Source organism: Myotis myotis, unplaced genomic scaffold, assembly GCF_014108235.1.
Source record: "Myotis myotis isolate mMyoMyo1 unplaced genomic scaffold, mMyoMyo1.p scaffold_m19_p_19, whole genome shotgun sequence".
Taxonomy (NCBI): domain Eukaryota; kingdom Metazoa; phylum Chordata; class Mammalia; order Chiroptera; family Vespertilionidae; genus Myotis; species Myotis myotis.
The window spans coordinates 27,029,724-27,057,532 of NW_023416323.1; the positions used below are offsets into that span (position 1 = coordinate 27,029,724).

A 27,809-nucleotide genomic window follows, 5' to 3' on the forward strand; every position below is an offset into this window, starting at 1 on the left:
TTACAGAATTCCAGACAAGAGATGATATAGGCCTAAGTGAGTGGTGATACATGTGGAAGGGAGGGAGGGACTTCAGAAGTATTTAGATTTCTTGTGCCTCAAAACTGCCAAATTATCCACGTATGTCTTTTAAATATTGGGAATCAAACAAGCACCACCTTTATGAAGCACACTCACCTGGAAAGTTCTAAAGATGTGAGAAGACTGGGTACTGGATAGACATTCACTGCTGTCAGCCCTAATTGAAAAACAAAAGGGTGTCAGTAACGTTGTCTAAAGAAGAAAGTAACTGAAAGTAAATAAGGAAAAAGTGACAGCGTCAGAAAGAAAACAGGCCACCTACTGACATGAACTAAAGACAAAAGCCACTGGGTAACGCACATGAATGGCGTGGTCCCAGTCTGAAGACCAAATACAACGAATGAAGGATCGTGTGTACTGCACTGGACTCACGCCAGACAAGGCAGTTGTTAACAGTATCTACTTAATTTTTTAAAAATTGATAATTGGATTTTCACTGGCAATATTTTAACTTTCAACTACAGTACAACATAGATACAGAAAAGGGCAACAATCTTACGCGCACAGATCGCTACATTTTTACACACAGAACACACCAGTGTAGCCAGTGCCCACTTAGAAAGCGGACCATTACCAGCTCCCAGGAGCTTCCTCTCATTCGCCTTCCAGTCTCCGCCCCTCGCTGCCCTTGCTCCCTATACCACAGGCTACTTTTGCTTATTTACATAAATTACACATACAGTCTGTAAAGTTTCTGATCTGGCTTCGTTCACTCCTTATTGCACTTGTGGGATCTGTTCACATTACTGCATGTGGGTGTAGTTCATTCATTCTCCCGGCAATACGAAACTGTTTATATGACTGTACCACAATTTGTTTATTCATTTTAGGGTTACAACACTGAAGTCTTTTCGAGTTGGGGTGACTACAAATAGTGCTTCTATGAATATTTTTTCCATATCTTTTGTGGACTAATATAAGCATTTATGTTGAGTACTAGAGGCCCGATGCACAAAAATTTGTGCACTTGGAGGGGGGTCCCTCAGCCCGGCCTGTGCCCTCTTGTAGTCTGGGATCCCTCGGGGGATGACCACCTGCTGGCTTAGGCCCGCTCCCTGGGGTGATTGGGCCCAAGCTGGCAGTCAGACATCCCTCTGGCAGGACAAGAGCCCTCGCGGGATGTCCACTCACCAGCAGGGAGCAGACCTAAGCTGCAGTCGGACAGCCTTAGTGCTGCTGAGGAGGCGGGAGAGGCTCCCACCACCACCGCTGTGCTGGCAGCCATCAGCCTGGCTTGTGGCTGAGCAGAGCTCCCCCTGTGGGAGCGCACTGACCACCAGGGGACAACTCCTGCATTGAGCATCTGCCCCCTCGTGGTCAGTGTGTGTCATAGTAACCAGTCATTCCCAGTCGTTCTGCTGTTAGGGCCAATTTGCATATTACCCTTTTTTATATTGGATAGAAGCCTGGTGCATGGGTGGGGGCCAGCTGGTTTGCCCTGAAGGGTGTCCCGGATCAGGGTGGGGGTCCCGCTGGGGTGCCTGGCCAGCCTGGGTGAAGGGCTGATAGGTGTTTGCAGACTGGTCATACCCCCTTCAAGGTGGGGGTCCCCACTGGGGTACCTAGCCAGCCTGGGTTAGGGGCTGATGACTGTTTGCAGCTGGTCACACCCCCTTCAGGGTGGGGGTCTCCACTGGGGTGCCTGGCCCGTCTGGGTGAGGGGCTGAGGGCCGTTTTCAGGTTGGCCAAGCCCCCCAGCGAAGAAAGCTCCCAGCCTCTACATTTTTTCTTTTATTCTGGGATTTATTTACCTTCTATAATTGAAACTTTGTAGCCTTGAGTGAAGCTCAGAGCCAGCCAGGGCAGGCAGGAAGCTTGGCTTCCCCCATCGCCAGGGGCAACCCAAGCCTCCTGCTCGCTCCAGCTCCGTGGCCACGGCCGGCTGAAAGCAGGTATCTGGGGTTTATTATCTTCTATAACTGAAACTTTGTTGGCTTGAGTGGAGCTCAGAGCCAGCCACAGCAGGCAGGAAGCTTGGCTTCCTCCATCACTAGGGCAACCAAGCCTCCTGCTTGCTCCAGCTCCGTGGCTGCCGGCCGCCATCTTGGTTGGGTTAATTTGCATATAGTCGCTCTGATTGGCTGGTGGGTGTTGCTTAAGGCATAGTGAAGGTACAGTCAATTTGCATGTTTGTCTTTTATTAGTGTAGATAAGCTTAGGAGAGAACTGTTGATTATAGGGGGTGCATATACTGAACAGTTTTCCGGGGTGGTTGTACCAGTTTACACTCCCAACAACTGACACTGGTATTTTCAGTCTCTCATTCTAGTCCCTATGGTATGTGTGCAGTGGTATCACTCTGGTATGTGTGCAGGGGTCAGTTTGCATATCCCCAATGACCTGTGAAGTTGACTGCCTTTTCCTATAGTAGCTGATCATTGGATAACTTCTTTTGCGAAGCTGAGTCCTTTACTATTGAGGCGTCAAAACTGCAAGTGTTGATATGAATTCTTCCAGCTTGCTGAATTTAAGGATTCTGTAAACTGAATAGCTAAGTTCGATAAGGCCCCATTTAGTACAGTACTGTGACAGAACCTTGGTTACTAAGAAGGACTGCATCTATGTCAATAAGGTCTTTTCCAAAGGAGCCAGTTATTCAGATCTTTAGATACATTAAGAATAGAAAATGGTCCTGATAATATTTCCATGACAAAAGACCTACTATCCTCTCACAATATCTATAAACAGCACAACACTCATCAGCAGTGACACTATTCTGACCTAATCACAGCTATAATTTGAAGTTTCTGTAACATGGTTAAAGGCATCAAAAGAATTCCTTAACTATTTTTTATCCTAATAACGCATTTTAGAGATACAGAAAAGACAACAAAATAATGAACACTCTCTTCTACGTATCATGTAGCTTTTAACAAATTTTGACATTCTGCCTAATATGCTCCACTTTTTAAATTAAGAATTGAAACACTGCACATACCAGGTAAACATCATCCTGAATATGATTTTTATCATTCCCATGGATTCTTTCATAGTGTTATGGCATACTTATAGCTAAGAAAAAAACATTTTTATGTGTTTTAAAATTTGATAACTATCCTAGTACATATAATTATGCACTTCCTTTTTTTACACAAAAGTGCTTCTGAGATTTATCCATATTAACACACAAAGCTTTAGTACCTTGATTTCCATTGCTGTGCAATATTCTATCATACAAATATGTCATGGCTTAGTTTCCCTATTAATAGTCATATTTTTAATTTTTTTCACTATAACAAATACAATGCTATGATAAGCATTCTTGTACACATCTCCTTCTACACATTAGTGTCTCTGGGAGATATTCCAAGCAGGGCCCTGTGTGTCTTCACCTTCTCCAACACCGCACACTGCTCTCCAAGGGGGTTTTATCAACCACACTCAGACTAGCAGTGTATAAGGCACTGCCTCTCCCTATCTTCAATAGCACTTAGCATTATTTTTTTTTATTTGATGAGTATAAAATGGTATTATTTAAATTTTAATCCCTCTGACACTTAGTGAAACTGAACATTTTTTCCTTTCCTTCTTGAAACACAGAAAAAGTAACTATAACCTCTTTGGTAAAGATGAACTCTCCATTAAAAAATGACCTCAACAAATAACAGGCCTTTTACATTGGAAAATATTCCTGGAGCAAATCACTATCAAAACGAGGGGTTTCTCTTTCTAGAACTGAGGCAGCAGCACAAGGTTTTAGATTAGAAGTTGGCAAAGGGTTAAATATTTAGTAAATATTTGGCACTTAGTGAAGCTCAAAGCATCTTGTAATGTCTTTTGTATGCATATTTCAACCACTTCAGTTTTGAAAGCAAACTGAAAAGACAAGGCTAGGTCTCAATAAACCTCAAATTCTATTTTACAGAGAGCGTGAGGACCACCAGAGATGCCATTGTTCTTAGAAAGCTCTGATGAGAGCTGTAAGAGAAGAAAAAGGAAGCTGGGCAGAGAACTCACTGTTGGAATTGGCGTAGAGAGTCCGCAGGGAGAAGCCACTGAGTGTCAGCTCCCTCAGCTGGTTCCGCTCACAATGCAGCTGCTCCAAGCTACAGAAGGAGCTAAGATCTAAGTCAGTCAGTTGGTTGTCCCGCAAATCCATGTGGGTGATGTATTTATTTCCCTCCAGATTTTCAATTACCACGGTTTTCAAATGGTTCATCCTTAATATTCAAAAATAAGGAAATCATTAGAAATAAAATCTACCAAATATGCTTATCAAAAGAAAAATAGGAGAGGTATGATGTCTTTCTCTCTTTCTAAACAACTTAAGAATTTCACTACTTGCCTCATTTTGCAAGGTACTAAGTTAAGCTTCTGTCACATGATTAAAGGCAGTCAAAAGAGAAGTCCTTCTGATTCTAGAACTGAGGCAGCACGAGGTTTTAGATTAGAAACTGGCAAAGGACTAAATATTTAGTAAATATCTGAAGTTCAAAGTATCTTGCAGATAGCTGTACCTTAAGTTCTTTATTTTAAATCAGATAATCCAGACTGGCAAATACATAACAAGTTAAATAAGGAGAAAGGAAAAAAGAACCATGATCCCACAAAGTTAGTTAACTTCCACCCAGATATCTAATAAAGTGAGGTAGGGACGAAGGGATAGAACCAAGGACCAGAAGACGGACATAACTTCTGGGTTAGTGAGCAGCAAAGCAGGAAAGGAGGCCACAGAAAAAGCCAGAGGAAGCAGCCCACACTGCCTCCCTCCCCTTGCTCTGCCTGTTCTCTCTAGTGCTAAGATTCACATTACATTAATTAATGGGGAGGAAAATAATTGGCATCTACATGGAATAGTTCAAGGGAAAATTATAGAAAATGGCTTCTTGGTTCTCTTATATACAAGTATATTACTTAAGGCACGCAGGCCTGTTTTCATTTTCTTGTAGTCCAATACATTTTTCTATTACTATATCTTTAGAAGGATAGCAAAGGCTTAGTGTAAATGACAGAACATCTCGTGTGTGTCTTTTACAGCTTCCCTTAGGAAAATATAACTAAAAAATAGAATTCTTAAAAAATAATTAGTAGTAAAACCTTTTAACATTTTAATTATAATAAATGGATATCAAGAAGAAACCCAATGATTCAACAGAAAAATGGTCAAGTTTATAGAAAAACACAAACTGCCAATCAATAAGCATTAAGAAGATGCTCAACCTCAATCATAAAAATTGATGAACACAAAGAAATACTATTCCTATCTACTGCACTGACAATAAGGAGAAAGACTGCTAAAATCCAACATTGACAAGGATGGGAGGAAATAGGAATTCTCATAAAATGTTGCTGGGAGGTGAGTTAAATAACCTTTGTCAAAGGCAATTTGTCAACGTCTTACCATGTGGAACATCTATATACCTCATTAATAATCTCTATTGATTGAAAGGTGAAGCTTTGTTACATCTTTGAAACCACAGCTTTAAAAGCCTGATGTTTTAAAAAAGCCTTTATAAAGAGAAAGCCTAAAGATCCACGAGAGGTCCATCTAAAGGAGATATGGTAACAAGTGACCTTACCTCAAGTCTACGTGCTTGATATGGCTCATCCTGCTCAGCACCCCTAGGTTTAGGACTTCCAGTCGATTTCCTGCCATAACCACTTTGTCTAACACGGTGAGTCTCTCATACACCTCGGGAATGTGACTGAAGTTGTTGAAGGAAATTCCAAGGGAGGAAAGCTGTTGCAGATTTCCCAATTCTTCAGGCAAAGTAGTCAGAAAGTTGCCATCAAGACAGAGAGTTTGAAGACTATAGGAAGAAAACAAAACAAGTCTACTTTATGAAATGTTTTAACTGGAATGGACAGAACTAGAATTATGGATTCTAATTTATGTCACTAATTTTTATGAATCCAATAAATGATAAAATGTCCTAAGTATCTATAGAAACTTAGTAAGATGGCTTAAACATAGTTGACATTGATGGTCCCTCCAACATCAAAAATAGCCAGAGCCTCTGCTATTGAAATGAGGGACACTAGTCACTGCTGTAGGCAAGTAACTGCTGCTGACAGAATGCTCATAATTACAGGACTTATTTCACTGGGAGAGCACATGGTACTACTTTCAGTCCAAATGCCAGACCAGTAACTTATTCTGCCAGGGATACGAAGAAACTAGTGACAAGTCATGATACTTACTTTAGGAGATTGCCAATCTGACTTGGCAGGTCGTGAAATCCATTACAGGAAAGATTTAGCTCAGTCAGTGTAGAAATCTCACATAACAATACAGGAAACAACCCAAGTTTGTTATGGGACAAGTTCAGGCCCTTCAGATGAGAAAATCTAAAAAGCAAAAGCACAAATTATTTACATATATACTACTGAATGAGAAAGCAATCTATTTAAATGCTCATCATAGAATTTGTTCCACAAATATTCACTGAGCTCTCACTATGTGCCACATTTGGCACAGCACAGATGCTAAAATGACCAATGCTCAGTCCAGGCTACAAGGGAACCAGTTCTAGTGTGATGGGAGGTCTCTCTTTTCCTTAAAAAGGCAAAAAATCTTGAAGACAAGCTTATGTTGGTATAATTAAGTCACACTGATATACTTGAAATCTTTTCCTTTATTAAATTTCTACATGCAATACAACAAAGACCTAGCAACAATTAATCAACTCATAGACCAGTGATGGCGAACCTATGACACACATGTCAGAGGTGACATGCAAACTCATTTTTTTTTATTGATTTTTCTTTGTTAAATGGCATTTAAATATATAAAATAAGTATCAAGAGTGACCACCAAAGCCCCATTGAAGCAAGTCTTGCCCCAGAGGGGTGTCTCTAGCACAGAAGTTCTCCCACTGCAGACACAGCTGATTCTCACGGCCAATTGGCCTGGAGGTCAATCCCTCCCAGTATTACCTACAACAATCAAGGCTTAACTACAACAAGACTGTGCACAAAGCCCACAAGGGGGTGCACCAAGAGTGTTTACCTCAGGTAATTGGGGAGGCTGAGCCACTGGGCCCTATAGGACACCTAGCACAGAAAGCCACTCTATCAACACAGCAAAGCATAAAAAATGCGGAGACAAAGAAACAGGACACAAATGACAGAAATGGAGGAAAGCAAACTACTGGATATAGAGTTCAAAACCACACTTTTAAGGTTTTTCAAGAATTTTCTAGAAACCACCAATAAACTTAATGAGACCCTCAAGAAATCTAATGAGACCCTCGAGGTTCTGATAAAGGACCAACTAGAAATTAAGCATACACTGACTGAAATAAAGAATATTATACAGACCCCCAACAGCAGACTAGAGGACCGCAAGAATCAAGTCAAAGATTTGAAATATGAAGAAGCAAAAAACACCCAACTGGAAAAGCAAAATGAAAAAAAGAATCCAAAAATATGAAGAGAGTGTAAGAAGCCTCTGGGACAGCTTCAAGCATACCAACATCTGAAGTATAGGGGTACCAGAAGAAGAGAGAGAGAGCAAGATATTGAAAACCTATTTGAAGAAATAATGACAGAAAACTTCCCCTACCTGGTGAAAGAAATAGACTTACAAGTCCAGGAAGCGAAGAGAACCCCAAACAAAAGGAATCCAAAGAGGACCACACCAAGGCACATCATAATTAAAATGCCAAGAGCAAAAGACAAAGAGAGAATCTTAAAAGCAGCAAGAGAAAGAAACTCAGTTACTTACAAGGGAGTACCCATACGACTCTCAGCTGATTTCTCAACAGAAGCTATGCAGGCCAGAAGACAGTGGCAAGAAATATTCAAAGTGATGAATAGCAAGAACCTACAACCTAGATTACTTTATCCAGCAAAGCTATCATTCAGAATTGAAGGTCAGATAAAGAGCTTCACAGATAAGAAAAAGCTAAAGGAGTTCATCACCACTAAACCAGTATTATATGAAATGCTGAAAGGTATCCTTTAAGAAGAGGAAGAAGAAGAAAAAGGTAAAGATACAAACTATGAACAACAAGTACACATCTATCAACAAGTGAATCTTAAAAAATCAAGTGAATAAATAATCTGATGAACAGAATGAGCTGGTGAATATAACAGAAACAGGGGCATAGAAAGGGAGTGGACTGACTATTCTTGGGGGGGAAAGGGTGTGGGGGATATGGGAAGAGACTGAACAAAAATTGTGCACCTAAGGATGAGGACAGTGGGGGTTGGGGGGTGAGGGCGGAGGGTGGGGTGGGAAACGGGTGGAGGGGCGCTATGGGGGGGGAAAGAGGAACAACTGTAATAATCTGAACAATAAAGATTTAATTAAATAAATAAATAAATATCAAAAATGTAAGTCTTTGTTTTACTATGGCTGCAAATATCAAAAAATTTCTATATGTGACACGGCACCAGAGTCAAGTTAGGGTTTTTCAAAATGCTGACACGCCGAGCTCAAAAGGTTCGCCATCACTGTCATAGACACAGGAATAGCTAACATGTAGACCAAATCCCTTTATAAGCAACTTTTCTTCATATTGAAATTATATTGGTTCAAATGTCACTTGAAATGAATGGGCCACTTATATGAAGCTTAAGACATGTATATAATATGGAGTTTTACTGTAATATGATCTATAATATGACAACACAAAATAGTAATTACTAGTGATTCTATTTTGTTGGTACAAGTGAAAGTATCTCTACTGTCTTAGCCAGAGATAGTATTAATCTAAATTGGACCCGCAGAAGTCACTATGGTAATGAATGCTCCTTTGGAGTATTGTACTTCACTATACACTGGTGCAAGATGGTAAGGCTGAGGCGGTGTTCTCCACGGTGAAGCTCTGTATCACCTGCTTCCAGATTTGAATCCTTGTACCTCACACTAATACTCCTCTTCCAAATTTTCAACTCTTGATTTCTGTTTTTGTTTTGTTAATCCTCACCCGAGGATATTTTCTCCATTGATTTTTTTAGAGAGAATGAAAGGAAGGGGGAAAGACAGAGAGAGATAAACATCAATGTGAGAGAGACTCATCAGCTGGTTGCCTCTCACATGTGCCCCATCTGGGGCTGGGATCAAGCCTGCAATCGAGGTATGTGCCCTTGACCGGAATTGAACCCCCGACTCTTCAGTCCATGGGCTGATGCTCTAACCACTGAGAAAAACAGGCCAGGGCTCAACTCTTGATTTCTAATTATACTGACATTGAATACTGATTGTGGCCTTGGTGCCTTAACTTCTGATTTCCTAATCCAACCCTCAAACTAGATTTACAGTATTTTCACAGCAACTCAGAAGGTAATGTTAAAAAAAACACTTCCTTAAAATTATAGCTTGTTTTTATTTTTTAAATACCAATATTATTAAAACAATGATCTCATTACTAATCATAGGCTTAAAGTTGAAAAACTTTGTAAAATGTGAGATAAAAATCATACAGCTTTCTGTAATTTATTCTAGAAATATCAGTTACTAAGGAAGTACATAAAATGTCACTTCAATGTGTACTATTTTTTTAATCACCATGTAATTTGACTGCTTTAATTTCCAATTTCTCCCCTCCCCATAAGAAGCCCAGATAATTACTTATACCATATATTTATTCACTGCCATCCATTTTCAAAGGGAAGAGGGAGGTGACATGAGTGCAGACTGGGAATAGGAAATATATTTTAACAAAGGAAATGGAAAATATATGGGTCATACCTTAGTCCCTTAGGAATGAAATAGTTCACTATTAGAAGAGGGAAGTTTCATAGCTAGTAAAAGGTTAGAGTTGGCAGTAGCACATTCAAAGGAAAAATAAAAGCCCTAACCTGGGAGTGGAATTCTTTCAATTAGGCCTATTCCCTTTAAGTCACTTATGTTTGATACTTTTGATTCGAAAACTTCCATAAACTGAATCTCTCAATTTACCCTGGCTACATCACTATCAGTAAATTCAGAAGATAATCTAGATCAATGACAGTTCAATGTTGCCTCCGTAACAGAAATTTTGCATCTATTTTCTGTTTTATAGAGGGGGAAGGAAAATGGGAAAACTGTATAAAAAATTTTACTTCCTCTTCAAAAATGGAAAATACGTAGATGATGATAAGCATACTCACGCCTAAGTAAAACCACTAAAGTACTGATTATGATTCATTTTTTAAAAAATATATTTTATTGATTTTTTTTACAGAGAGGAAGGGAGAGGGATAGTTAGGAACATCGATGAGAGAGTAACATCGATTCAGCTGCCTCCTGCAACACTCCCTACTAGGGATGTGCCCGCAACCTAGGTACATGCCCTTGACCAGAATCGAGCCTGGGACCCTCAGTCCGCAGGCCAACACTCTATCCACTGAGCCAAACCGATTAGGGCTATGATTCATTTTTAATGTTAGTCCGAAAACCTATTCTCCACATACTTGTAAAGAGTGTCAAGGCCCCCTGGCCTTTCTAGTTGCATGAAGTTATGTCGCAAGTTGAGGTAGGTGATATCTTGACTGTAGAAGAGATGCTCAGGAACCTCCTCGAGGCTGTAACATGAGAGGTCGACAGTACTGATTCGCTGGGACACCACCTGAATAAGGTCAAAGAGAAGAGCATCTGAGCTAGTACTGCATGCTCTCGCCCAGCACAGCATGGAACGGCATTTACACAAAAAGGCCCGGGTTAAAAAGAGGAGAAGAAAAAAAGGCAATGAGACCTAATTATTCATTTATAAAAACCAGCTAATATTTACTTTTCCTAAAACCATAAGCTGTTAGGAATACACAAAGGCATGCTGTAAAATGTCTATAAGCAAAAGATTAAGAAATATAAATCATAAAGATGGAAAAGTAACATTTCATGCAAGAAGTAAAGTTAAGATGATTCAAACTAACCACGAAACTTTGGGAGGCAGTGAGATATTGAAAGACATGGCCTTCTGTAGCCACATGAACTGTGCTACTCACTAGTACAGTTTCTACATCTGCACAAGTGAAGATAAAATTAAATAATCAAGCACACAGCACACTGCTTAGCATTCAAAAGATGCTCAAAAAATATTAACTTCTCAGGGCAAAAGAATGCAATAGCTACTAAAAATTGAAACTAGATTTATACCGAGCAGATTTTATTACACAATATAAGTACAGAAAATCCAATAAGACAAAAATGAGGTTTATATTTCTACAATAGTATGCTAGTAAAACATGGGTTCTAAAAAATGGGTCTAAAAAAAAACCAAAACAAACAAAATACCACTGGAGAAGTCATTCATGTTTTGATGACAGGTCATTATATTGACACAACCCTTTATGCAATTACTTAGTTCCACAAAGAAAAATGTGTTAAAATTCTGCAAACAGGAGGACTTAGAAATTGCAATACAACTTTAGAGCACTTGTCATTACGGGCTAAAAAAGTAGAAATTACGCTGAAAAGCTAATTATCCTCAGCATACAGGAATAATGGTTTGTGGCAGGATCACAGGTCATGTCCCATCTTAAGTTCAAATCTGAAGTGGTTCATCAAAGCTGTGCTAAATGGAAACAGACCAAGGAAACTAGGCTACCAGTTAGGGAATAATTCCATCCATCACCAACTACTACGGTCCACGGAAAATCATTTGAATCTCATTCCTTCAAGGCCTTACCCTCCACACAGAAGTGGCATAAAAGGTAAATGCACCTTAAAATACTTCTGAAAGCATTTTGTACTATCCAAATATAAATAAGTTAAAGACCTGTCAATAATTCCTTTATTTCATTCATTATATACTCAAAAAAAAGGCCTAGAATAAAATGTGTACTAGTAAGAATTATAATTCACTCTCTTGGAATTAAGTTTAGTTTCAAAATACATTTCTATTGGGCTTCTACATTCTTATCGCCACATCATGCCATTTGACAGCTTATCACCTTGGATGCTTGCCGTTGCCATCTCTGGTACTCAGCCAAAGTCTCAAAGCTGACATGATAGGTCTGAGCCTGGGCTCCAGCTGAGCTGAATGCAAGGGAGTACTGCCTTCGCTTCACTTCTTCTACCTGAAGAAGAGTAGGAAAGAAAACCAGAATCCATTTTTTAAAAATCCTAGTCAAAAAGCAAAGGACAATAACAAGATAATAACTCAATTTTTTAAAAGATGGCAAAGGATCTGAATAGACATTTCTCGAAAAACTATGGTCAATAAACACACGAAATGATGTCAATTTCATTAGTTATTAAATACAAATCAAAACCACGAGATACCACATCACATCCACTAGGATGGCTATAAAATTAAAAAAAACAAACAGGTAATAAATGTTGGGTAACAAGTACAGAAGGTTGTGGAGACACTGGAACCATCATACACAGCTGGTGAGAATATAAAATGGTTCAGCTACCTTGGGAAACAATGTGGTAGTCCTCAAAAGATTAAACACAGAGTAAATATATAACCCAGCAATGCCACTTCTAAGTATAGACCCAAGAGAACTGAAAACATACATCCATACAAAAACTTATAAATTATAGCAGTATTATTCATAAAAGTGGGAACAACCTAAATGTCCAATAGGTGAAAGTACAAAAATGTGGTATAGCCGTAGTGAAATATTATTCAGCAATAAACAGGAATAAAATATTGATATATACTACAACATGTATAAACCTTGAAAACATTATGCTAAGTAAAAGAAACCAGTCATAAAGAACCATACATTGTATGATTCCATTTATCTGAAGTGTCCAGAATCAGCATATCTGTAGAGACAGAAAGGAGATTAGACGAGATCGGGCGCGTTCAGGGTGGTGTGGCCGTAGACCAGAAAGGAGATTAGTAGGTGACTAGGGCTGGGAAAATTATGGCTAAGGAGGGTCGGTTTCCTTTTCAAAGTCATGAAAATATTCTAAAATTGATTGTGATAATGGTTGTATGACTCTTCAAGTACATTAAAAGACATTAAATTGTACACTTTAATTTTTTTTAATGTGTTGAGAGAGAGAGAGAGACATCAATTTGTTGTTCCACTTATGCTTTTATTGGTTGATTCATATATATATATATATATATATACACACACACATATTTATTATAATTGATGTTTACTCTTTTTAGATATTTTTATTGATTTCAGAGAGGAAGGGAGAGGGAGAGATAGAAACATCAATGATAATAGAGAATCATTGATCGGCTGCCTCCTGCACCCCCACCCCCACTGGGGACTGAGCCCACAACCCAGGCATGTGCCCTTGACCAGAATCGAACCCGGGATCCTTCAGTCCGCAGGCTGATACTCTATCCACTGAGCCAAACCAGCTAAGGCTATATTTTTTTGTATTGATTTCAGAGAGGAAGGGAGAGGGAGAGATATCAAACATCAATTATGAGAATCATCAATTGGCTGCTTCCTGCATGCCCCGTACTAAGGATCGAGCCCACAATCCGGGCATGTGCCCTGACTGGGAAATGAACTGTGACCTCCTGAGTCATGGGTTGATGCTCAATCACTGAACCACACCAGCCAAGTGATGGGTTGATTCTTGTATGTGCCCTTACAGCAGAGGTTCTCAACCTGTGGGTCGCGACCCCTTTGGCGGTCAAACGACCCTTTCACAGGGGTCACCTAAGACCATCCTGCATATCAGATATTTACATTACGATTCATAACAGTAGCAACACTACAGTTATGAAGTAACAATGAAAATAATTTTTTTTTAAAGTTCACTATAAATTTTAATCCACGATATAAATGTAACCTAAAGACACACTGAACATCTTGTATTAGAAAATGACACATAATGATCAAGTTCGGTTTTGTAAGTCCTTCTGTGGCACAGACTTCCCTCGCGCCCAGCTCTGTAGCTGCTGAACCACACCGTCCGTCATGACACACTGTGCAGAGACGACAAGTGAAGTCTGTTCAAATGATGGTCACAGGTGTACTGTTTACTAATCCAAAACACACAGTCCACTTACTCATGAATGAATTCCCTGATGTAGAATGAATTATATGTCTCCCTGCTTATCATGAAATAGTGGATTCTTCTTCCAGTCTAACCAGGGAACTAACAATTACCTAGTACAGGAGGAAACTTCCATTTTACTTATCTCAACATAGTTACTTCTTGGGTCTGGCGCCACCAATGCAGAAAAAAAGCACTTTTTCTGGAGGCAAGAGCAAGTGATCAGCACTGACATGAAATTTGGCAAATCTGGTGGTTGTCAGCACTGCTTTAGGAATTCTGAGGTGTTCAGGTGAATGAAACTATAGTTACAAGTACAAGAAAGGGAGTTATTAATGTCCTCTTTTCAGAAGACTGACAAGTTCTTAAGGTTTCTTGATATTCTGTAGAATAGCAAGAACATCTAAGCTTTCTTCAAATGTTTTAAGGTTGAAAATTACAGTTACATTATTCAGATTTTAGCCTCATTAAATGACACTTCAAATGTATTTAAGTAACTGAGAAAAGGCTGTCAAATTTGGGTTAGGGCTTATACATGTTTAAAATACAATTTTCAGAACATGCCTTAGACAACATCATGTAAAATTCATTTTTACATCTTTCTTGATAATGCCTGGCAGCCCACGCCTCACTTTCCAGGGGGCTCACAGAGAGAAATATGTGAGTAGCGAAAATAGAAGTTTTCCTGGGCAAAGATGGGGCTGCCTCTTCCCCTTTTCAAACTCATCAGGCTCTCATGTGCCCAAAATGTTAAAGACCACACCCACCCACCCACAGCCTCGTCCCAGAGGGACACAGCCTCCAGCGCTCTCACGCCTCTGGAGACGCAGGGGATGGAGAATGTGAACGTTCCCTTCTCGCCAGGAGACAGTCACTACCTCTGTATGTATGACACGCAGGCTCACTTCATGAGCATGAAGATAAAATAAACGGCTAGGTTTTCATCTTCTATGACAGTGGTCGGCACACTGGTTGTGTCACAACATGAGGAACTGTATTTAAAGGGCCAGAAGGTTGAGAACCACTGCCTTACAGGGATCAAACCCGCAACCTTGGTGTTTCAGGACAACGCTCTAACCAGCTTAGCTACCAGGCCAGGACTTAAATAGTACACTTTAAATGGATGAATTGTATGGTTTGTTAATTGTATCTCAATAAAACTAGTTATGAAAAGCAAAAGAATACTTATTTAACAAGTATGTTGAAAGAGAACTCAGTGCATAATCATGAGTAAATTTATTTATGATTCTTTAAATCACAAAATAGTCTTAATTTGATAATTAAATATTTGTTGAATAAATACATTGTTATTCTGGATGTTGGAGACACAACAGGGGGAAAATAGCAAAGCCCCTCCGTGCTCTCAATGGAGTTTATATTTGAAAGGGGACAAACACTCTAACACCAAAACTGTGACATGCTATATAATGAGTAATATGAAGAAAAATAGAGCAGGGTAAGGGCTTGGAGGGGAACAGGGTGGGTGGTCCGAATAATGAGTAGGAAGTCAAGGAAGGACTCACTGAGGAAGTAACATGTGAACAATGACCCTAAGGGGGGCAAGGAGCAAGGCAAGGACACCTGAGGGAGAAGCAGCAACAGCAAGTACAAGTCCCTGTGATGCAAGAATTTTGCTGATTCAGGACAAGAATCTCCAGAACAGGCCTACATGGTAAGAGGCAAAGTTTCCATTCAAATGTTAGACTGCTCCAACCCTTTCCCCTAACACTTGAGCACAGTGGAGGTAGCTGCCTGCCTGCAAGGGGTGCCCTGGCCTGCTTTGTGGACTCACCTCTTCCCTTACTCACTAGGTGCCGGGCTAGATGCCATTTCTGACTCCCTCCAGGGCTGAAGTGGAAGGGGAGGAAGGACAGAGAAACTAAGCCCAAAGGTTCTGACTAGGCGAGCAGCATAACCTCACTCCACACTCTGGGCCCAGCAGACTTTAAAGGGAATTTAAAAGCCAATTTCAATGGGTCCTTCAGAGGGTTCTTTGGATTATCCCCACCAACCCCAACCCAACCAACGATGGCTTCTCCCAGGTCCCTTGACCTGGCTAATGAATGTTATTCCAGCAACTAACCACTCCCTCCTCATACCCAAAGGAATCTGATGGTCCATTTACAGCCTGTCCTCTGGTAAAGCCTGTTTGCCCCTTCAGGTGGCCCTACTGGACATGTTCTAAGAGAATCCACCCACTCAACCAATGACTCTCGCTTTCTCTCTCAATCCATCTGAGTCACAAACTGACCAACGCAAGGAGTACACAAAATCCTAACGCATGAGCTATCACCAAAGCAGTCAGATAGCCTATCTCTTATCCTCAGGACTTCCTGGTCAGAAGTCAGGACACCGGTCCATTATGCCCCCTTTACTGCAGGAGACCTCCATCAAGCTCTCTCGCATCCTGCTGAAACCTCTTTCACCAAGCTTGAGGAAAGAGGCAAACTCCGTTCCCATCTGGGATGGCAGTGGGGATTCACAGCATAACAGCTATCTTCAAAGAAAAATTTCCAAGTCCAAAAGTCCAACCTAAAAAGCTTTGATGAGGATGAAATCTTTTTATAGTAACTATATTTACATCTTTGTCTGACATCTAGCTTTGGTATATCATAGCTACTAAATCTTAGTGAGTTGGCTGGAAATTTCCGAGTGCTACTCATAAATCACTAGGTTTCTGGTGCCAAGTAAACACTGAATCAAGTGGCAGAAACATAAAATAGTTTCAGCAAAAAAGAACCATATTAAAAAGATCAATAAAATTAAATAATATTTATAACTTTCTATTGTGATGCTCACAGCATGAACATTTTTCTTAGCAATAGAACATTGCAGTTGAATGAGTCTGTGTCAAAATAAAGAATCTTATTGAAATGAATAACAGATACTGATTGTTTTACAATAATTTTCCCTTTTAAATATTCATTATGGGATGTTGACACAGAAAAATATAATCATACAATGTCTAATACTGAAAAAAGTTTGTAAATCTCCCACTAGAAGTTAATTTGTCAGCCCTGGCCTGTGTGTCTTGAGTAGTTAGAGAACAGCCCATGCATGGAAGGGTTGTGGGTTCAATTCCTGGTAAAGGGCACGTGCCTGGGTTGCAGGTTTGATACCAGGCCCATCGGGGCGCATGCAGGAGGCAACTAATCAATGTGTCTCTCTCACACTGATGTTTCTCTCTCCCTCTCTCCCCACCCCCCCCACTCTCTTTTTTCTTTTTCTATTTTTTAAAATGCATTTTTCTTTTTTTTTTAATTAAATCTTTATTGTTCAGATTATTACATTTGTTCCTCTTTTTCCCCCCATAACTCCCCTCCTCCCAGTTCCCTCCCCACCCTCCGCCTTCACTCCCCACCCACTTTCCTCATCCATAGGTGCACGATTTTTGTCCAGTCTCTTCCCGCATCTCCCACACCTCTTTCCCCCGCAAGAATAGTCAGTCCATTCCCTTTCTATGTCCCTGATTCTATTATAATCACCAGTTCATTCTGTTCATCAGATTATTTATTCACTTGATTTTTTAAGATTCACTTGTTGATAGATGCATATTTGTTGTTCATAATTTGTATCTTTACCTTTTTCTTCTTCTTCCTCTTCTTAAAGGATACCTTTCAGCATTTCATATAATCCTGGTTTGGTGGTGATGAACTCCTTTAGCTTTTCCTTATCTGTGAAGCTCTTTATCTGACCTTCAATTCTGAATGATAGCTTTGCTGGATAAAGTAATCTTGGTTGTAGGTTCTTGGTATTCATCACTTTGAATATTTCTTGCCACTCCCTTCTGGCCTGCAAAGTTTCTGTTGAGAAATCAGCTGACAGTCGTATGGGTATTCCCTTGTAGGTAACTGAGTTTCTTTCTCTTGCTGCTTTTAAGATTCTCTCTTTGTCTTTTGCTCTTGGCATTTTAATTATGATGTGTCTTGGTGTGGTCCTCTTTGGATTCCTTTTGTTTGGGGTTCTCCGCGCTTCTTGGACCTGTAAGTCCATTTCTTTCACCAGGTGGGGGAAGTTTTCTGTCATGATTTCTTCAAATAGGTTTTCAATATCTTGCTCGCTCTCATCTTCTGGCACCCCTATAATTCTGATGTTGGTACGCTTGAAGCTGTCCCAGAGGCTCCTTACACTATCCTCGCATTTTTGGATTCTTTTTTCATTCCGCCCCTCCGGTTGGGTGTTTTTTGCTTCCTCGCATTTCAAATCATTGACTTGATTCTTGCGCTCCTCTGGTCTGCTATCGGGAGTCTGTATAATATTCGTTATTTCAGTCCGTGTATGCTTAATTTCTAGTTGGTTCCCCATCATAACATCGAGGGTCTCATTAGTTTTCTTGTAGATCTCATTAAGTTTATCAGCGGCTTCTAAACAGTTCTTGAGAGACCTTAAAAGTGTGGTTCTGAACTCTATATCTTCCATTGCCAATTTTGTCCTGTTTCTTTGTCTCCGCATTTTGTTATGCTTTCTTGGTGCACCCCCTAGTGGTCTTTGTGCGCAGTCTTGTAGTTAAGCCTTGATTGTTGTAGCTAATACCAGGGAGGGTTTGACCTCCAGGCCAAGTGGCTGTGAGAATCAGCTGTCTTTAAAATGCATTTTTATTGATTTCAGAGAGGAAGGGAGAGAGAGATAGAAACATCAATAATGAGAGAGAATCACTGATCGGCTGCCTCCTGCACACCTCCAACTAGGGATTGAGCCCGCAACCTGGGCATGTGCCCTTGACTGGAATTGAACCTGGGACCCTTTAGTCCGCACGCCAACACTCTATCCACTGAGCCAAACCAGCTAGGGCTCTCACTTTCTTTACAAAAAGGCAATGGGAAAAATTCCTTAAGTGAGGATTTACACACACAAGAAAAGTTAACTTGTCAACTTCTCTGGGTAATTGTTAATTTTTGTATTATATATGTTCGGACTACATTGTAAAATGTGCAACCTCAGAATTATTAAATATTCATGGTGAAATATTGCTCTCATCAATTTGTAGTGAACCTCTTTTTCCCTGTAATGCTTCTGCATTAGTCTTTTTTGGGAGGTAAGTTTTATTGAGGCACAATTTACATAAAATTTGTAGATTTTCTTTTTTAATTCACTGGTTCTAAGTGAACAATTTGGTAGGTTCTTATAAATGAATATAGTTGTATAACCCCATCACCCCCCAAATTTCCCTTGTGCCCTTTGGCAGTCAATCCCCTTCCCTCCATAACCTGATAACCAGTCATTTGTTTCCTTTCATTATAGTTTTCTTGTCTTTTTTAAATTATACAAATGGAATCATACAGTAAAAAGAATTTTTTATACCTGGCCTCTTTCACTTAGATTAATGCTTTTGAGATTCATCCTTGTTCTTATATGTATCAGTTCGTTCCTTTTTATTGCTTAGCAGTATTCCACCGTATGGATATACAAGATGTTCATTCACTAGTCAATGAATATTAGGGGCGGCTTGTAGTTTCAGGGAATTATTCACTTAAAGTCGTTATAAAGATATATGTTCATTTCCCAATACCTAGAAGAGCTGGCGGATCATCTAATAAGCATGTGTTTAACTTTCTAAGAAACAAATAAACAAAAAAAAGGTTTCCAAAGTGACTGCATTCCAACCAATGATGTATGTGTTTCAGTTGCTCCCCATCTTTGATAACGAGGTATTCATCAGTCTTTTTATTTTAGTCATTCTAGTGTAGTATCTAACTGTGATTTTAATCAGCATTTCTCTAATAACTAATGATGATGAGAATCTTTTCATGTGTTTATCTGCCATCAGTATATCCTCTTTTGTAAAGGGTCTGTTCAAATCTTTAGCTCTGTTTTTTACTAAGTTACTTGTCTATCACTGTGTTGTTAAAGTTCTTTATATATTCTGGATACAAGTCCTTTGTTGTATATAGATATTCGTGTAAATGTTTTGTATGTTACTATAACTATAGCAATTTTATTTTGGTTGCTATTTGATTAGTGCAATTTTTACATCACTTCATGTTCAACCTTCTAAGTTTTAGGTGTCTCTTCTGAATAGCAAGTAGTAAGATTTAAATAATAATCTGATATTTGCAATTATTGTGATTACTGATATATTTGGATTTATTTCTATTACAACTTGTGATAACTTACCATGCAATTTATTTTGCTTTTTTCCAACTCTTCTCCTGTCTTCTTTTAGCATTACAGGTATTTTATATTCTCTTTCTCCCCTCTACTTTTAGTAGTTATCCTTAAAATTTTTAAATGCATACTTAATTTTTCGAATAACGATGAAAGCTACTTGGTGTTTCTATTCTCTTATCCCAAGACTGCATCACACTTTATTATGGAACGTACCACCACATCCTGAATATTTTTCAGGGTAGTTTGTACTCTAGTAGTTTAATTTCATAATTAAAATATGTAAGTTTTTTTTTAAATGTATTTCTTTATTGATTTCAGAGAGGAAAAGAGAAGGAGAGAGAGATAGAAACATCAATGATGAGAGAGAATCATTGATCGTTGCCTCCTGCACACCCCCTACTGGGGATCGAGCCCACAACCCAGGCATGTGCCCTTGGCCAGAATTGAACCTGGGACCCTTCAGTCCGCAGGCTGATGCTCTATCCACTGAGCCAAGCCGGCTAGGGCAAAATATATAAGTTTTTTAAAAATTTCATAATAAATATGTTTACCACATTTTATCAATTTCTGCATTTATCATTTCTTATATAAAATATCTTCCCTCTGAATTTACTTTCCTTTGTTGTTCTATTTTTTCTTTTACTTTCTTTTCTTTAGGAGGGGGTTGTTTTTTAGAGGTACATCCTTCATTAGTTCTTTCGGTGAGAATGTCAGTCTTTGTCCTAAAATGTCCTATTTTGCCTTGACTCTCCTAAGATAACTCAGCTGGCTATAAAACACAGGTTGACATTTATTTTCTTTCAGCAATTGTGTAGTCTTCTAGCACATACTTTGATGAAAAGAAGACTATTGTTGGCCTGTCAATTCTTTGTAGGTAATCTTTTTCTCTCTGGAAGCTTTTATTATTTGCTCTTTGTCCTTCATGTTCTGCAATGTGTCTAGATGTAGATTTATTTTTATTTATCCTACTTGGTACACTATATATTTTTTATCTGAACACTCAAGTTTGTCTTTACTTCCAGAAAAATTTCAACCATTATTTCAACCATTATTGCTTTCCATTCTCCTCTACTCTCTTCTCTAGAACTCCTATTAATGTATACCAGCACCTCCTTTAAGGGCTCTTTTGTATTTTTTTTTTAAAATATATTTTATTGATTTCTTATAGAGAGGAAGGGAGACAGAGAGCCAGAAACACCAATGAGAGAGAAACATCGACCAGCCGCCTCCTGCACACCCCCTGGGGATGTGCCCGCAACCCAGGCACACGCCCCCAACCGGAACCGAACCCGGGACCCCTCAGTCCGCAGGCCGACGCTCCATCCACTGAACCAAACCGGCTTCGGCTCTTTTGTATTTTTATATGTGAAATTCTTCAGCACATCAATTAATTTATTAAGCTGTCAAACAGTGGCTTAAATACAGAGTCAGTCCATAACTGGTACAGCAGCTCCACAATGCCACCAGAGACCCAAATGCTTTCTACTTTCCAAATGATCACACTCCGCATATGCTTGCCATTCTCCATCACCATATGACTGCTCCACCTCCAACACTGGGCGACTGTGTTGGGAAGACAAAGTAGGGTAAAGAGTCAAGCCATTCATGCCTGCCCCATTTTGAAGGGTTTTCCCAAAAGTCCCACCTGGAAACTTTTTTAAACTTTTGTTTATACTTGCAAGGGAGGTTGGGAGGTTTTTTTATCTTGGTATACTGCTACCCTAAACAAAATTCTGTTCTATTATGAGGAAAGAGAAAGAATGGGCAAGAATTACTTGAATGTAAGTTTCTTTTTTTTTTCTTTCTTGCTCTGTCTCACGTTTCTTCCCCACCAATCCCCAACCTTGCCCTCACTCATTTTCTCCCTTTGGAGAAATTTTACTTACTTTCTTCATTCATTCCTTCAGCCCCCCCAAGGCCAGAACCAGGTCTCATACTGGTGGTGCTGGGTTCCTGCCCCATGGTTGATATGGGAATTACATACATTCATTCATTAAGCCAGTTGGAGCTTGATCATTTCCTGCTCACAAGCCATATAATTGGGTCCTCTCACTTCTTTGGGACCATAGATAGAAATCAGCCTTGGTTCCAGTGACTGGTTAACAGTTTTGGTTTTTTGGTTTTGGTGTGTTTTTTCCAGCTTTCTTTCAGGAACAAAGACTACTACTCATCTCCTGGCTTTAAGCAATAAGACGGTGCCAAGTCCCTCATCATGAGCAGAGCACTTTTAGACCCAAATACTTACAACAGCTGAACTCCTGGGTGGCCGCAACCTTTGAGACCCAGAGCCCAGAAGGTCCTCAGTTTCAGACCTACTCACCACTTACATTTTTATTCTATATTCTTAAGCCCAGCTATATCTTTTTTATATATTTATCTTTATATTATGCATATTTTATCTACACTGCTGTATAGACATGCAGATTGGATGTTTCAAAGCATGAATTTACAGCCATTTTGTCTGGAGGCTCTCTTAAATTCAGATTGCCTTTGATGGGAAATTCTCTAGTACAGATGCAAAAAATGACGTCTCCATGGCTGCTGGCTGGAGACTTTTGACGCCCCGCAGTCTGAATTTTAGTCTAACAAGGGAGAGAGGAGAAACTAGAAAGAATCTATATTGGTGATGGATAATGGCAGCTACTTCTAGTCTCCAAAAGCAGCTTCTAGTGTTAGAATCTTCTGTCTGCTCTTGGTGTTACCAGTGACTACCAATGGAGACATGAGTATCTTCCAAAGGACTCCACAGCAGAACTTGGGGCATGGATACCATTTGGCTCTCCCATAAAGTCTGTAATGTAAACAAAGCTGCTTGATGCTTAAATTAGCCTGAGTCAGTTTTTTCATTTAAACCTAAGAACTCTTAAAGACCAGTTTTGTGATGTAAGCATTAACAATGCTCATATTGTTTTCTTTTAAAAGATGTGAAAAAGCTATAAAAAGCATATGATTTTTTAAAATTAAGATGATCAAATGAAGAATAATTCATCTTTGTGAGTCTTACCTTTCCCCCAACAAGAGGCAAAATGTGCATCTTTCCAGTTTGACAGTCCTTCACTGAGGAAACGATGAGGCAGGTGCCACAGAGAACAACTAGGCGTTCAGCCCACTTATGCAGCTGAGTCTTCCCCTTGCGTACATTATAGATGCCAGAGAGAAGGATTCGATCCAGTTGATCCATCTGGCATGGTTTCTCTGAAAAAAAAGAAAAAGAAAAAAAACAACAACAGTACTTAGAAGCCACACTTTAAGTAGAAGAAAAACACTAAAAGGAAAAAAGGAAGTATTATGTGTCAACATACAGCAACCTGGTTTAGAGATGTAAGCAACCAAGCAATATAAGTATTACAAAATAAGATCTTAGCCCTGACTGGTTTGGCTCAGTGGACAGAGCGTCGGCCTGCGGACTGAAGGGTCCCAGGTTTGATTCCGGTCAAGGGCATGTACCTTGGCTGTGGGCACATCCCCAGTAGGGGGTGTGCAGGAGGCAGCTGATCGATGTTTCTCTTTCACCGATGTTTCTAACTCTCTATCCCTCTCCCTTCCTCTCTGTAAAAAAATCAATAAAATATATATTTTTTAAAAATCTTAGTACTAAAATGTCATCTATCACTGAAGTTATATAATGGGAGTATATGAATTTTGGTTTAGAGAGCATACATAAGGGAGGCAACTGATCATTGTTTCTTTCTCATTGATGTTTCTCTCTCTCCCCTACTTCCTCACTCTCTAAAAATCAGTAAAAACATATCTGCAGGTGAGGATTAAAGAAAAAAATTAAAAAGCACTGAATTGTGTACTTTTAAAGGGTGAATTTTACGATATGTGAGCTATCCTATATAATAAAAGGCTAATATGCAAATCGGCCAAATGGTGAAATGACTGGTCGCTATGACATGCACTGACCACAAGGGGGCAGACGCTCAATGCAGGAGCTGCCCCCTAGTGCTCAGTGTGTTCCCACAGGGGAAGCATCGCTCAGCCAGAAGCTGGGCTCATGGCTGGTGAGCGCAGCGGGGGTGGCGGGAGCTCTCCCACCTCCACAGCAGTCGGACATCCCCCAAGGGCTTCCGGACTGCAAGAGGGCACAGGCCTGGCTGAGGGACCGGGACCCCCGCCCCCCATCGCCCAGTACACAAATTTCATGCACCGGGGCTCTAGCATCTCAATAAAGTTCTTTGATTTTTTTACCTCATTATTTTCCCCAAACCTGACATTGCTTTTATATTCCCCAACTTGGTTAACAGCATCATTTATTACAAAGTTCTACTAAATATAAAAATGGGACTTCATTATAGTTTATCATGCTTCTAAATTGCTTACCAATCTCTTTTAAAGTTTACATGAAACAGATGTTGCAATTGATGCATAACTTTTTGTCTCTTTTTTTTCTTGGTTTTATTTCTCTATATATTTTCTTACAGAGGAAACTTCTAAATCTATCTACCACCACTCTCAGAAGGGAACATTAAATTCTGGTGGGGTTTTTTTTTTCTCATTGAATTCAATATGTTTGAATTAATTAAATTCAATCAATTTGAATATTTTAGAAATAAAACCTTTAATACTTTTTTATTTTTCAGTTACAGTTGACATTCAACCTTATTTCATATTAGCATCAGGTGTACAGCATAGCGGTTAGATATATATATAATTTACAAAGTGATCCCTCCAACAAACATGCTATTTTATTATTAATTTTGGAGACTTTGTAAACATCCAGAGTGCCTCAAGTCTCTAACCTTCTGAAAGTGATAAAAATAAAAAAATTAAAAAAACACAAAATGAGGAGGTTCAAATAAGAATTTAGAATATCTGATAGTTCTAATTTTTTTTTTTTTGATAGTTCTAATTTTAAAAACTAGTTTCCCAGTCTCAAAAGCCAAAATTCTAAGTGGAAAATAAGGAATAATTTTAATACCCTTATATACCTATACTTTCAAATGTTCTAGAGAAAATGGATTGCTTTTATAATTTAAAAAACATTTCCAAAAAGAGAATTAAGGGCAACCCTGTAGCAATGAGTATCTCCACTGCCTATAGCATAACATCTAAATATCATTTTTCATTAAAATGAACCCTAAGTCCTTAAAAAATGTTCTATTCCTACTCTGAGTCAGACAATGAAAAGAATAGCTTAGGACATTTTGTTGTGTAAGAACTTAATGGAAAATCCAGAATGCTACCAAAGACTTTTGGAGTCATGTTGGAAGGACATAGGAGCCAACTGAAAAGAGCTCCCACTAGCAGAGATGGGACAAGCTGAGCCTAAAGGGAATGGCTGTAATGCGTTGAAATAAATATATACAAGCCCAGGAGATCATAATGATACTCAAAACAAACAAAGAATAAAAAATGAAGTCATCCAGATAGACTATGAATATAAACTGAAAGGCAAAACAATAAATTTTTAGTGTTAAATTGCACTATTATGCAAATGAAGTACTTCCTGGTTCTGATAACATGGAGAAAGCACACTCCCCTGTCTCCCGCACTGAATGCACCTATAAATCCTGGACAGAAAACACATGCAGCAGCTGGATGAGGACCCCGAAAACTAAATAGTAGTGGTAGGTTAGGGAAGAAGAACAGAATTTGAAATACCACATAACCGGTGGTGAGCTTACACTTTTTCTTCCTCTGACATCCTCCAGCCAGGACTCAAGAAAAGCCCAAAACCCAGAAGTGGGCATTGGTGTAGACAGAGAGCTCTCGGAGAAGCCCTCAGCTCTACCTTGAGGAGTGAGAAAAAGGTCTAACACTCAGAGAAAGTGGGGGAAATTCCTCATTTTTTTTCTTGTTATGCCCCCTTTTGTTCATTTTCTCAAGTCTCATCGCCCTGAATGGCTGCAATGGTGGGGGACCCGGGCACCTACAAAACTCTCAGGGGGCCCTAACCGGTTTGGCTCAGTGGATAGAGCGTCAGCCTGCGGACTGAAGGGTCCCAGGTTCGATTCTGGTAAAGGGCATGTACCTGGGTTGCGGGCACATCCCCAGTAGGGGGTGTGCGGGAGGCAGCTGATAGATGTTTCTCTTTCACCGATGTTTCTAACTCTCTATCCCTCTCCCTTCCTCTCTGTAAAAAAAAACAGTAAAATATATTTTAAAATAAACAACTCTCAGGGGGGTGAAACCTATTGCACTGTCTGTCTCCTGCTGCTGAGCCCTGGAGTGTGGATGCAATTGTGGGAAGTACCCAACAGAGCGGATTAAAGCACCAGGACATCTCGAACAGAAAGGAGCTCTGGAAAACAGATCCTATGTAGTTGTCAATAAAGTGGGCTCACCCTTGATGTACCTAAGAGTCAATGTGATCCTAAACAGCATGCCAAAAACTGAAAAGTGAACTAAGGGACAGAATCAGAGGGAGAGAAGAAAGTACAATGCTTGAAAATTATTTGAAGAAAAAAAAATTATCTCAAGAAATAATAGATGAGCCCTGGCTGGTGCGGCTCAATTGGTTAAACATAGCCCCGTGCACCAAAAGGTTGCTGGTTTGATTCCCAGTCAGACACATGCCCAGGTTTTGGGCTAGATCCCCAGTAGGAAGCACACAGGAGGCAGCCAATCAATGATTCTCTCTCATCATTAATGTTTCTCTCTTCCTTTCCCTTCCTCGCTCTTTAAAAGCAATAAAAAAATAATAATAGGTGAGAACTTCACAAGTGAAAGACATAACTTATAGATTCAAGTTCAGTGAGCCCTAGCCAGGTTAGCTCAGTGTATAGGCCCGCAGACTGAAGGATCCTGGGTTAGAGTCCAGTCAATGACACATCCCTCAGTTGCAGGTTCCCCAGCCCTGGTCAGGGTGCATGCAGGAGACAACCAATTGCCAATTGATGTGTCTCTTTCACATCGATGTTTCTCTCTCTGTCTCTTCCTTTTCTTTCCTCTCTCTCTATAAAAATCAATGAAAAAATATCCTTGGGTGAGGATTAATAAAACAATTTAAAGAAGTTCAATGAACCCCAAATAGGATAAACCCAAAGGAATTCAAGCCCAGACGCTTAATAATCAAACTGTAGAAAATTAAAAACAAAAAAAAAAAATTTGAAAGAAGCTAGAGAAAAGCTGAAGCACTACTGAACAATTCAATGGCTGCATGAAGGTAGAGTGTGCAGGAGCTCTCTGTATTATCTTTCCAGCTGCTCTGAAAATCTAAAGCTAGCTCAAAATAAAAAGATAAAGACAAGTAAATAAATATTGGCTGATATGTTGGGTGTAAAAATGAAATATTTGCTTACATTTAAAGAATAAAACAGGAAACCTCAAAACAAATTTCAAATTTGCAATAGGCTCCCCATACAACACAAAAAAATTCTGCTCTTCGAAGTATTTCAGCAAAAAACTCTGAGAAGCAGTGATGGCTAAACAGTTCCACCATCTAGTTTCATAATCCCAAACCAGTCTTCATATATCCTTAGGTCTTAGTTTCTCAAGTTTAAGACAAAGGAGTTGGATTAGATGATCCCTAGTCCTTCCCAGTTCTCACATTTTATGGATTTCTCATACTTCTCTAAACTATTTCTCCAACAACTAAATGGTGGAGTATCTTAGAAGTTAAAAGATTGAAATCTGGAACCAGGCAGATTTACGTACTTCCTAATAACTATGCTATTTGACTGGGGCAAGTTATAACCTCTCTGGAATAATAACATCTACTTATAGGGGTGTGAGGATTATATGAAAGGCACATTAGAAAGTGCTCAGCACATACAAGGGTATAAAACGAATATCGGTTATTATAATGAAAGTTCTGCCTTAAGCCAAC

General features: G+C 39.4%; 1 protein-coding gene across 5 annotated transcripts in view; it reads right to left on the bottom strand.

The window, feature by feature from the left end:
• Positions 1-27,809, bottom strand: part of PHLPP2 (PH domain and leucine rich repeat protein phosphatase 2) — an 80,079-nt gene that overhangs the window by 17,723 nt on the left and 34,547 nt on the right. For all 5 annotated transcript variants that reach the window (XM_036345763.1, XM_036345761.1, XM_036345762.1 and 2 more), the window contains 7 exons: positions 23,043-23,233; positions 11,902-12,027; positions 10,423-10,577; positions 6,223-6,369; positions 5,601-5,831; positions 4,039-4,241; positions 178-238 (listed from right to left, as the gene is read on the bottom strand). In XM_036345763.1, the coding sequence (XP_036201656.1) occupies positions 178-238; positions 4,039-4,241; positions 5,601-5,831; positions 6,223-6,369; positions 10,423-10,577; positions 11,902-12,027; positions 23,043-23,233 (1,114 nt within the window). The remainder of the gene's footprint in view (positions 1-177; positions 239-4,038; positions 4,242-5,600; positions 5,832-6,222; positions 6,370-10,422; positions 10,578-11,901; positions 12,028-23,042; positions 23,234-27,809) is intronic.